The sequence below is a fragment of the Symphalangus syndactylus genome, chromosome 7 (assembly GCF_028878055.3).
Source record: "Symphalangus syndactylus isolate Jambi chromosome 7, NHGRI_mSymSyn1-v2.1_pri, whole genome shotgun sequence".
Classification (NCBI taxonomy): Eukaryota; Metazoa; Chordata; class Mammalia; order Primates; family Hylobatidae; genus Symphalangus; species Symphalangus syndactylus.
Window position 1 is genome coordinate 139,324,146 of NC_072429.2, and position 12,199 is coordinate 139,336,344.

Below are 12,199 nucleotides of genomic sequence, written 5' to 3' on the forward strand. Positions count from 1 at the left end.
GTATACATATGTAACAAACCTGCACATTGTGCACATGTACCCTAGAGCTTAAAGTATAGTTTAAAAAAAAAAAAAAAAATGAAGGAATGAAGGGGGCCAGGTGCAGTGGCTCACGCCTGTAATCCCAGCACTTTTGGAGGCCAAGGCAGATGGATCACCTGAAGTTGGGAGTTCGAGACCAGCCTGACCAACATGAAGAAACCCTGTCTCTAATAAAAATACAAAATTAGCCGGGCGTGGTGGGGCATGCCTGTAATCCCAGCTACTCAGGAGGCTGAGGCAGGAGAATTGCTTGAACCTGGGAGGCAGAGGTTGTGGTGAGCTGAGATCGCACCATTGCACTCAACCTGGGTGACAGGGCAAGACTCTGTCTCAAAAAAAAATACAAAACTTAGCTGGGCGTGGTGGTGGACGCCTGTAATCCCAGCTACTCGGGACACTGAGGTGGGAGAATTGCTTGAACCTGGGAGGCGGAGGTTGCAGTGAGCAGAGATGGCGCCATTGAGCACTCCAGCCTGGACAACAGAGTGAGACTCCCTCCAAAAAAAAAGGAATGAAGGACTGATTCGTGCCACAACATGGATGAACCATGAAAACATGACGCTAAGTGAGTAATCTAGACACAGAAGGACAAACACTGTCCATTTTTTTTTTTTTTTTTTTTTTTTGACAGAGTTTTGCTCTTGTCGCCCAGGCTGGAGTGCAATGGCGTGATCTCGGCTCGCAACCTCCGCCTCCCAGGTTCAAGCGATTCTCCTGCCTCAACCTCCCAAGTAGCTGGGATTACAGGCATGTGCTACTATGCCCGGTTAATTTTGTATTTTTAGTAGAGACGGGGTTTCTACATGTTGGTCAGGCTGGTCTCAAACTCCCGACCTCAGGTGATCTGCCTGCCTCGGCCTCCCAAAGTGCTGGGACTACAGGCGTGAGCCACCGTGCCTGGCTAACACTGTCCTTTTAGGTGAAGGGCATATAAGTGTTCACCGAACTACTCCTGCAGCTTTTCTGAAGGTCTGCAGTCTTTCCAAGTAAAAATAAAGTATATTATACATTACAAATATAAAACAATAAAAGCAATCCCTCATGGTGGGGGGTGGTTACGGACTAAATGCAGACACGGGTGTGGCACAGCCACCAATGGTCACTGCTGTCACGGCCACTCAGGTGAGTGGTGCTGATGCTGGCGAGTGCCACAGGATGGAGCATGAGTCATAGCTGACTCCACTTCACGCATCCAACAAACATTAAAAAGTGCCTGGTCTATGACAAGTATTGTGCTTAGCACAGTGGCTAAAAAAATGAGTAAAATACAGTCCCCAGTCTAGAATCTGCATGCATTACCAAACTTTCCTGTTAAAAATGTATCACTTTAATATTCAGCTCAGCTCTAAGGTAACCCCTAAGGTAAAGAGCTTAGAATTTCTAAAAGCAATAAGTGTCTGTAATATGCTCTGTTTATGCATTTATTTACATTCTGCCTCATTCTCAAAAAGGATCTAAAATCGATTTTTTAAACACATACAATTTAACAACAATAACCAAAAAAAAAAAAAAAGATAAAAATCAGTGTAAAGAGAAAATGAGAATTCTAGTTAAAGGAAACCAGGGGAAGGTTAAATCACAAAAATGTCTGCCATGAAGTAGGTGTAATTATTAAGGGTAAGCTAGAGACTCAGCTCTAAGGCTCCTAACAGCTAAAGCAAAAAGATAAAGAAGAAGGCTGGGCGTGGTGGCTCATGCCTGTAATCCCAGCACTTTGGGAGGCCAAAGCAGGTGGATCATTTGAGCTCAGGAGTTCAAGACCAGCCTGGCCAACATGATGAAACCCTGTCTGTACTAAAAATACAAAAATTAGCCGGGCAGTAGTGGCGGGTGCCAGTAACCCCAGCTACTCGTGAGGCTGAAGCACTTGAGCCTGGGAGGCAGAGGTTGCGGTGAGAGGAGATCTGGCCACTGCACTCCAGTCTGGGGAAGAAAGTGAGACCCTGTCTCTAAATAAATAAATAAATAAAAAGAGATAAATATCAATGCCCACGAAATAAGTATCTGCACCAACTGCAGGCATGTCCCCATGCAGGAAGCTGTGAAGAACCATTCTCATCCAAGAGCACCATTCTCAGTGCCTTCCTGGGTTAAACAGAGCAACCCACAGCACAGATATGGGGCTCATTCTCCAGGCTCTGGCTTTTCCTTTATGTTAGTCCTCTCCCTCTTTCCTCACTTTATTGGGCTTCAAATGGAGATCTGAAACTCCAACCTAAGGACTGGGTCAAAGATTCCCACTACTTTGCAGGCAGCTGCCATCCACAGCCCAGTGGGGCATCAGAGGCCCACCTGGCTTGCTCATATCTGCAGCTTTGACTGCTCACTCAAGAGAGATTTCCTTATATGCCTCTTACTCTCTCCTAAAGACAAGGTGCAATATACCAGACTCTTGTTCATTCAGAAATGTCTCAGTTCCCTCTCTCTCCTTTTACATCTCTAATAAGGAACTTGACTTTCCTCCTTCCCCATCCAACAGCTTCTTTGTGAGAACTATGAATTCTTCACAATCTCTGAAAGCCACGCACCCTGCTGGCTGGACTGAACTGTTTCAGCCATAGCTAAGCTGCATTCCTACTACTTTCCCCCTTCTATCTTAAAAAGCCTTTCCCAAATCTCCCCGTGCCTCTGATTTTCAGCTTAAATTGACACAAAGTTTGAGGTTGCAATTATTATGTGCATATCTAGCAGGCTTTTCCTGGGTTTCCTTAGCAACAGCTTCATTAAGGAACTGCATCAAAAATTTTAAAGAGGCTATTCTTACATCTGAACAGAGTAGCCTGCATAAAATTTGAATGGCTTTGAAGAGAAAATTAACCAGGAACAAAGAGGTGGCAGGTCTTAGTCAGCAGTATCATAAGCCAAAATGTTTTCAAATGGCTCGGAATCATTCCTGAATATTTGGTTTGTGGGAGGCAAAGGGTGTTAGATTCAATGCGCGTTGATCCTAGAGTATGTTCTCTGATCTGGTAAAGTCAGATTATTTTCTAGTTTTTCAAACAATTCCTTACTACCACTTTCTCTTACTGTCACTTGCCATTTTTGACTAATTAAGAATTAAGAAAGTGAGCCAGGTGTGGTGGCTCACGCCTGTAATCCCAGCACTTTGGGAGGCCAAGGCAGGTGGATCACCTAAGGTCGGGAGTTCGAGACCAGCCTGACCAACATGGATAAACCCCATCTCTACCAAAAATACAAAATTAGCCAGGTGTGGTGGCACATGCCTTTAATCCCAGCTACTTGGGAGGCTGAAGCAGGAGAATCACTTGAACCCAGGAGGCAGAGGTTGCGGTGAGCCGAGATCGTGCCATTGCACTCCAGCCTGGGCAACAACAGCGAAACTCTCTCTCAAAAAAAAAAAAAAAAAAAAAGAATTAAGAAAGTGAGCAGGGCGTGGTGGCTCACGCCTGTAATCTCAGCACTTTGGGAGGCCGAGGCGGGCGGATCACCTGAGGTCAGGAGTTTGAGACCAGCCTGGCCAACATGGTGAAACCCCATCTCTACCAAAATACAAAAATTAGCTGGGTGTGGTGCGGGTACCTGTAATCCCAGCTACTCGGGAGGCTGAGGCAGGAGAATTGCTTGAACCCAAGAGGCGGAAGTTGCAGTGAGCCGAGATCGCGCCACTGCACTCCAACCTGGGCTACAAGAGCGAAACGCCATCTCAAAAAAAAAAAAAAAGAATTAAGAAAGTGAATTTCAATCATTTGGGTAGTTTGGGGGAAACTACCTGATGTGTTACATAGAGCTTGGATTTTAGAACCCAAATGGTTTAAATACCAATGGTGGTATCTACAAGACAATCCTGGAGACATGGAAAACTCCTCTCCTCGATTTCTCATCCTTAAAATGGAGGGTAATAAAGTACTTGCAAAGTTGTGATGATTATGGCCAATATCTCAAAAGCATCTAGCTAAATGCATGCAACAAGCTGGCTGCTTAATCACTCATATTATCAATGAGTTTCAGCTTATCCGATAACGGACAGGCTCTGCCTTTTCATCTTTTTTTGTGTGCCAGCAGAGCTTATTTTACGGGATTAATACTGCTAGAGCAGGCCTGACTAGAAAATTCCCCAGGTCTACAAGGCAGAGCATGTTCTTTTCCTTGCATCAAATTTACAATTATCTATGTTTATGTTTATCTGCTCAGTACCCATTTGCCCCTCTAGACCTGAAGCTCAGTCAGTGCGAGAGCATGTCTGTTTTGCTGCCCACTGAACACTCAAGGCTAGCAGACAACTGACACGGTGCCGAGTGCCTGGCCTTTGGTGTGGAACATGTGAGTGAAGGCAGGAAAGAGAGAACCAGCACGCCTCCCAGAGGCCCTTCCCCTCTGAAATTATGGTCCGGCTTTGGACAAGTTGTACAACCTTTCCTTAGCCTGAGGTTCCTCCTCTACAAACAAGAATAACTGTACTGGAAACACAGAATTACAAGGATTAAAGAAAATAACAAAATTCACAAGCCTGTAAACTGCCTGTTAATGGGTCCTCAACAAACAGGAGCTGCCTGCATCCCTTTGATACAACCAGTGAGCCGTGAGGCAGACATGTTTGCTGAATGCTTTCTAAAAGCCAACACAGTGCTTAGCACTTTATATGCATTATTCTATCATTTACAACTTACAGCAAATCTAGAAAGAAGTGAATATTATCATTCCCATTTTATTTTATTTTATTTCATTTCATTTTATTTCATTTTTTTAGATGGAGTTTTGCTCTTGTCACCCAGGCTGGAGTGCAGTGGCGTCATCTCGGCTCACTGCAACCTCCAGCTCCTGGGTTCAAGCAATTCTCCTGCCTCAGCCTCTGAGTAGCTGGGATTACAGGTGCCCCCCACCACACCCAACTATCATTCCCATTTTATAGACTTGGAAACAGGCTAATGAGGTTACGTAACTATTCCAGGTCGCACAGTGAGGAAATGGCAACTTCAACCTAAATCTGGGGGGACAAAGTCCATGCTTCTTCCACCTCACCTGTACCTCACTATTTGCCTGTAAAATCCACATGTCCAACCCATAAATGTATAGGTAGACAGTTATTAAATGAGGTGTTTGCTGCCATCTGTGAATTATCTTAGATAGATAATTATCATAAACCACTCACCTAAACAACTAAAGACAGGTCAATCCATATCCCTGCACACAAAGAGAAGGAACTCAGCAGTGAATTCTGTAAAATGAAAAAACCCTTTCCAATACCACTAAATCCAGATGTATTATTTATCAGTTTTCATATTTGCACAGGGATTCTTAAAGCAGAAGGAACCTGCAATAATCATATCTCAGTTCCTTTCAAAATTTCCATATTAGCCAAAGTCATTTCCAGGAATAGATAACAACTCATCAATTCTACAAGGGAACATACTTGATCAAGAACCAAAAGCTTGTTCTATTTCAGAAAAACTACAGACCCCTCTTCGTTATTGTTCTTATAAAATCCCACCAGAACTCATTATCTTGCCGCCTGCCCATCTGGCAAACAAACATGGAGATGAGTCAACTCAAGCCAAGCCTCATGCTGGGGAAAACTCACAGGGCCACGGAACCACATCTGCACTGTCCCCGCCTGCCCAGCATGGGAGAGCGCTGTTCCCCTTTCGCCGTGTCTTTGCTGACCTCTAGTGGTCCACAGGAAGAAAGAGCACACAGCAAAAGGACACGCTGCTCCAAGGAACAAAATGTCCTCACATTTTAAGTGAAAACATTTTATTTTATGAAATGTGTGTTTCTATACCCACCAGTGAAAACAGATTCCCAGCATGCCCAATTTAGCAGCATTAACTTGCAAAGGCAACTCCAGTTGTTAACCGCAAGCCAGTCTCAAAGCCCTGCCCCCGGCTCCCAACCAAATTGTCTGCAATTCCACTGCTTCAGGCCTTCGGAGGGTCCGTTTAAAAGCACAGTCCACCCTCCGCTGTCACGAAAGATGTCTCCTTACACCCTCCAATCTGATCATAACACTTGCCCATCGCAGAGTCACTTTATGGGGCAGGCATCAAGACAGTACTGGGCAGGAGGTGTCAAGGCCAGTCCTTCCAGTGACCACATGAGCTTGTTATCCTGTCATTTTACAGACCATACTATTAAGAGGCAGAGACACTGAGTGATTGCGCTCAAGGTTACGCAGCTAACAGGTGGCAACGCAGGGGTGTGAACCTGAGCCCATCTGACAGCGCGACTCCACTGTGACTCCCAGCTTAGATTCCTTCAGGGATTCTCTCTTGCCCACCTGATGACTTTTATGCAAGACCTATGACAGGAACTGACCTCAGCCGCGTTGGGGCCTCTCTTCCCCACACTGTCCCTCACAAACACAACTGCTATGACCCCCAAGTGACTTCTGTGCTCAGAGCTCACACCCAGCCACATGTTTACACCCAGTCTCTCTGCTCAGAGGCTCCTCAGCCCCACTCTGCTGGGTACTTTTCACTCTCCTCGGAGAGCACCTCCTCCAGGAAGCCCTCCACCCTCAGCACTTAGAGCACCAGGCTCCGGGGCAGGGACCACATCCTCATTGGCCCTGCAAATCTGTGGCCCGGCGCAGTGCTGAACCCCTCATTGGTCCCCCAAAAAGCGTGTCAAATGAGAAGTATGATCCGGCTGTTGGTTCACTTGCCCGGCATCACCGGGGAGAACACCTCCCCTTGGGCGCCCAGGTAACTGAAGCTTCCACTTTGAAGTGTCAAGTTCCCACGTCTGCCCATCTTTACCAGAAACTTCAACATAAACTGAAAGATACGGACCTCTTCCTAATGCTCTTCTGATGACACACTGCACCAGTGGTGGTGCTGTTTCCCTTACACTACGTGGCCTACAGCTTTGAGGGACTGTGTTGTTTGTTTTTACTCGGTTCATGGGCTTTACTCTGTTCTGGTCTCTCCCTTTGGTGTGACACTGACACTTGCCACTTTGACTTATCGGCCTCCCTGCCAACGTCTAATCTAGGAAATTAGCCAAGATGACGGGTCCAAGGGGCAGTAAATACACTTTACAGAAGAGGGAACTGAGGCACACAGAGGTTAAACATCTTGCCAAGGCAAGTGAAGCTGGAAGCCGACCCCAGCAGTCTGTATCCAGTCTGTGTGCTCAACTCTCCTGCTAAAACGCCTCTCTTTTTATAGACTATGGCTATAAACATTATAAAGTACCAAAATATGGACCAACTCTTGAGATGGTGGTGAACTGTTATTTTGTTTCTACTTAGGTTATCTGCTTTCAATTGAAAAAATTAAGAATCTCTGTAGTCAATGTGGCAACATTTCAACATATTAAATCTGGATGATAAGCATGAGTGTCTTATTATTAGTCATACTTTTTTGTGTGTTCAAAAGAGAAACTGATTTGAAAGTCTCTCTCCTCTCTCCTCCACCCCATGCCCTGTCTCTTGCCTGAGCCCCCAGACCCACACCTCTCTCGTTACGTGAGAAGCTGAACCTCTCCTCTTTCCCTCCACCACTGCCTTGCAGCTTGCCCTCCTCGGAGCCCAGCCTGACCATCGGGCACCTAACAGAGCAACACTCCATTCCACCCGACCCACAGCCGGCCGCCAACCCTTTCCACGTAGACTCCCAAGCACGTTCCCAGTGGGCTGGCCTTCCCGCCAACAGCCCCAGTCCTTTGGGAAACCTGTCAGCACTGCTCGCCTGGGCTCCCCAAGGGCCTCTGCAATGGGCCCCCTCCCTCCCTCTCCCTCTACTCCATACAAATCTGGTCGCATCAGTCCCTGATGTTAAGACCTTGCCTTTTTTTTTTTTTTTTGAGACAGAGTCTCGCTCTGTCGCCCAGACTGGAGTACAGTGGTGTGATCTTGGCTCACTGCAAGCTCTGCCTCCCAGGTTCACGCCATTCTCCTGCCTCAGCCTCCTGAGTAGCTGGGACTACAGGCACCTGCCACCACACCTGGCTAATTTTTTGTATTTTCAGTAGAGATGAGGTTTCACCATGTTATCCAAGATGGTCTCAATCTCCTGACCTCGTGATCCGCCTGCCTCAGCCTCCCAAAGTGCTGGGATTACAGGCGTGAGCCGCTGCGCCCGGCCAAGACCTTGCTTTCAAAACATGCCGCTCTTAGAAGCAGCCCCAAATGCTTCACCTGGCCAAGAAAGCCCTCCTGCTCAGACTCTGTCCTCCCTACCCCTCTCTCTTCCTCTCCCTCCCTCCCTCTCCTCCCCTCCCTCTCCATCTCCCCATCTTTCCACCCCCACCGCCATCTCTGACTTTATTTGGTCTCTCCCGGTGATGTGTTCTATTTCTGGGCATCACTCATGCTGAGCCATTTTCTTCCTGAATGACCTTCTCCCATCTCCTCTTTACCTGGCTATCTCCTACTCATCCTTCAAGGCCCACTTCTAATCTCACTGACTTAGAGACTGTCCCTGGCCCCCACACCCTCCACCTCCATTAAACTAAGTTAAATCCTTTTGCCACTTGCTCCCTTGGCACCTGTACCTCCAATTTTTTTCCACTTACCCACTGCTCAATGTCTGCCTTTCCCACAAAACTGTCAGATGGATGAGGACAGGATCCGCCTGCCTCAGCTCTCTTTCCCCCACCCTTAGCACAATGTCCTCCTCACTAAGTATCTGCTGAATTACAGTGACCTATGTTCTCATACTCGTCTTATGTCCTTAAGCAAATTGTTTAACTTGGTCTCAGTTTCCCAATCTATAAAGATCCAAGTTAAACTAACTAAATATCTAAAATCCTTCTAAGACTATCAATTTTAGGATTTAGCATGATCAATCCACAACTAAAGGTTTTGGTGATTGTTTTATTAAAAATCCATTTAGATTCAGATTTAGGTATTATTTGCTGGGTTACCACTGTGTCAAAGGAGCTATATAAGTGCTCTAACAAATTGCATGTTTTATAAACCCAACCCCCCAAACAGGGTTACAAATGGCAAGTACTTCATGAGTGACAATGTCAAGACAAGAGGCGTGAAGTTTGTTGAAGGTTGCCAAGCTGGTAAAACACAAACAAATGCAAAGGACAGCAAGCTCTGAATTTTGAAAGTTAAATACCACAATGAAAGAAGTAAAATATACACATAACTACGTTAATTAGAAATCAAGTTAAGATTCAACAGTTTTTATCATGGCATGCTGAACCTCAGCAAAACGAAATAAGCTGAATTCATAGTGAATCAATTCCACAAGAACTGGATTAACTCTTCCACTTATAGGTAGACATACACTCACCTGTCGAAGGTTAATGTAAACTGCATTCTGAAGAAATTCTGATGCTTCCATGCTCCGTTTCTGAATTGCAAGGACACGTACAGCCTTGATGCATGCTTCCAACTCAATCACTCCCGCGTTCTTATACTGCAGGGTGTAAAGGAAGTGCCTCAGTCAAAAGAGAGTTCAGATTTTTCTGTCACATTCTAAAGGCTGTGCTTCTGGGACTCAATAACTGCAACAGCACTTCCCCCAGCACAGGGCTCCAGATACCCCTCCTGATATGGTTTGGCTCTGTGTCCCCACCCAAATCTCATCTTGAATTGTACTCCCATAATTCCCACATGTTGTAGGAGGGACCTGGTGGGAGATAATTGAATCACGGGGGTGGTTTCCCCCATATTGTTCTCGTGATAGTGAATAAGTCTCATGAGATCTGATGGGTTTTATCAGGGGTTTCTGCTTTTGCATTTCCTCATTCTCTCTTTGCCTGCCGTCATCCATGTAAGACCTGACTTGCTCCTCCTTGCCTTCTGCCATGATTGTGAGGCTTCCCCAGCCACATAGAACTGTAAGTCCAATTAAGCCTCTTTCTTTTGTAAATTGCCCAGTCTCGGGTATGTCTTTATCAGCAGCATGAAAACAGACTAATACAGTAAATTGGTACCAAAAGTGGAGTGTTGCTGAAAAAAATACCTGAAAATGTGGAAGCGACTTTGGAACTGGGTAACAGACAGAGGTTGGAACAGTTTGGAGGGCTCAGAAGAAGACAGGAAGATGTGGGAAAGTTTGGAACTTCCTAGAGACTTGTCGAATGGCTTTGACCAAAATGCTGATAATGATATGGACAATGAAATGAACAATGATATGGACAATGAAAGAGGGCTGAGGTGGTCTCGGATGGAGATCTCAGTTCTTGTTGGGAACTGGAGCAAAGGTGACTCTTGTTACATTTTAGCAAAGAAACTGGCAGCATTTTGCCCCTGCTCTGGAGACTTGTGGAACTCTGAACTTGAGAGAGATGAGTTAGGATATCTGGAGGAAGAAATTTCTAAGCAGCAAAGCATTCAAGAGGTACCTTGGGTGCTGTTAAAAGCATTCAGTTTTAAAAGGGAAACAGCAAAAAAGTTTGAAAAATCTGCAACCTGATAATGCGATAGAAAAGCAAATCAGATTTTCTTACGAGAAATTCAAGCTGGCTGTGGTAATTTGCATAAGTAACAAGCAGCCAAATGTTAAGACAATGGGGAAAATGTCAGAGATCTTCACAGCAGTCCCTCCCATCACAGGCCTGGAGGCCTGGGAGGAAAAAGTGGTTTCATGGGCCGGGCCCAGGGTCACCATGCTGTGTACAGCCTAGGGACTTGGTGCCTGTGTCCCAGCCACTCTAGCCAAGGCTGAAAGGAGCCAACATACAGCTCAGGCCATGGCTTCAGAGGGTGCAAGCTCCAAGCCTTGGCAGCTTCCATGTGGTGTTGAGCATGTGGGTGCACAGAAGTCAATAACTGAAGTTTGGGAAGTTTCTGCCTAGATTTCAGGAGATGTATGGAAACAGCTGGATGCCCAGGCAGAAGTTTGCTTCAGGGGTGGGGCCCTCATGGAGAACCTCTGCTAGGGCAGTGCAAAAGGGAAATATGGAGTCGGAGCCCCCACATAGAGTCCCTACTGGGGCACTGCCTAGTGGAGCTGTGAGAAGAGAGCCACCGTCCTGCAGACCCCAGAATGGCAGATCCACTGACAGCTTGCACTGTGCACTTAGAAAAGCCACAGACACTCAATGCCAGCCCATGAAAGCAGCCGGGATAGGGACTGTTCCCTGCAAAGCCACAGGGGCAGGGTTGCCCAAGACCATGGGAACCCACCTCTTGCATCAGCATGACCTGGATACGAGACATGGAATCAAAGGAGATCATTTTAGAGCTTTAAGATTTGACTGCCCCGCTGGGTTTCGGACTTGCATGGGCCCTGTAACCCCTTTGTTTTGCCAATTTCTCCCATTTGGAATGGTTGTATTTACCCAATATGTGTACCCCCATTGTACCTAGGAAATAAGCAGCCTGCTTTTGATTTTATAAGCTCATAGGCAGAAGGGACTTGCCTTGTCTCAGATGAGTCTTTGAAGTGTGGACTTCTGAGTCACTGCTGAAATGAGTTAAAACTTTGGGGAACTGCTGGGAAGGCATGATTGGTTTTGAAACGTGAGGACATGAGATTTGGAGGGGCCAGGGGCAGAATGATATAGTCTGACTCTGTGTCCCCACCCAAATCTCATCTTAAATTGTACTCCCACAATTCCCACATGTTGTGGGAGGGATCCAGTGGGAGATAATTGAATCGTGGAGGTGGTTTCCCCCATACTGTTCTTGTGGTAGTGAATAAGTCTCATGAGATCTGTGTTTTTATCAGGAGCTTCCGCTTTGGAGTCCTCTCCTCATTCTCTCTTTGCCTGCTGCCATCCATGTAAGACAGGGCTTACTCCTCCTTGCCTTCCACCATGATTGTGAGGCTTCCCCAGCCACATGGAACTGTAAGTCCAATTAAACCTCTTTCTTTTGTAAATTGCCAGTCTCCAGTATGTCTTTATCAGCAGCATGAAAATGGACTAATACACCTCCCCATCAAAGCCAGAGAATTTGTTTGTGAGAAAGTCTATCCTTTATGGAAGCAAAAGCGATTGGTGTGGCTGAGTGAGGCTATGAATGCCACATAGATGTGTATGCATTCATTAAAATAATATGACCACAGTAGCTTGCTATTTTGCAAAATTTCAAAATATTATCAATGGATACTTTGCTATTCATTTCTGCTTATCATCCCTTGTAGTACTCTAAAACATTTTTAGAAACTCTCACACCTGCAGCTTTAATGCAGTTGTTGTAAATTCATTTTACTTAGTTGCAAAAAATCTGGCTCCCTGTGTGTTCAATGCTTTCTGATTTTGTCTCAGAGTTGCTTGTTCCTACTTCTCAGTT

The 12,199-nt window shown here is 45.9% G+C and overlaps 1 protein-coding gene across 9 annotated transcripts in view; it reads right to left on the reverse strand.

Annotated features, from left to right (window-relative positions):
- Positions 1-12,199, reverse strand: part of TRAPPC9 (trafficking protein particle complex subunit 9) — a 729,895-nt gene that overhangs the window by 658,941 nt on the left and 58,755 nt on the right. For all 9 annotated transcript variants that reach the window (XM_063643571.1, XM_055287357.2, XM_063643573.1 and 6 more), the window contains one exon: positions 9,249-9,374. In XM_063643571.1, the coding sequence (XP_063499641.1) occupies positions 9,249-9,374 (126 nt within the window). The remainder of the gene's footprint in view (positions 1-9,248; positions 9,375-12,199) is intronic.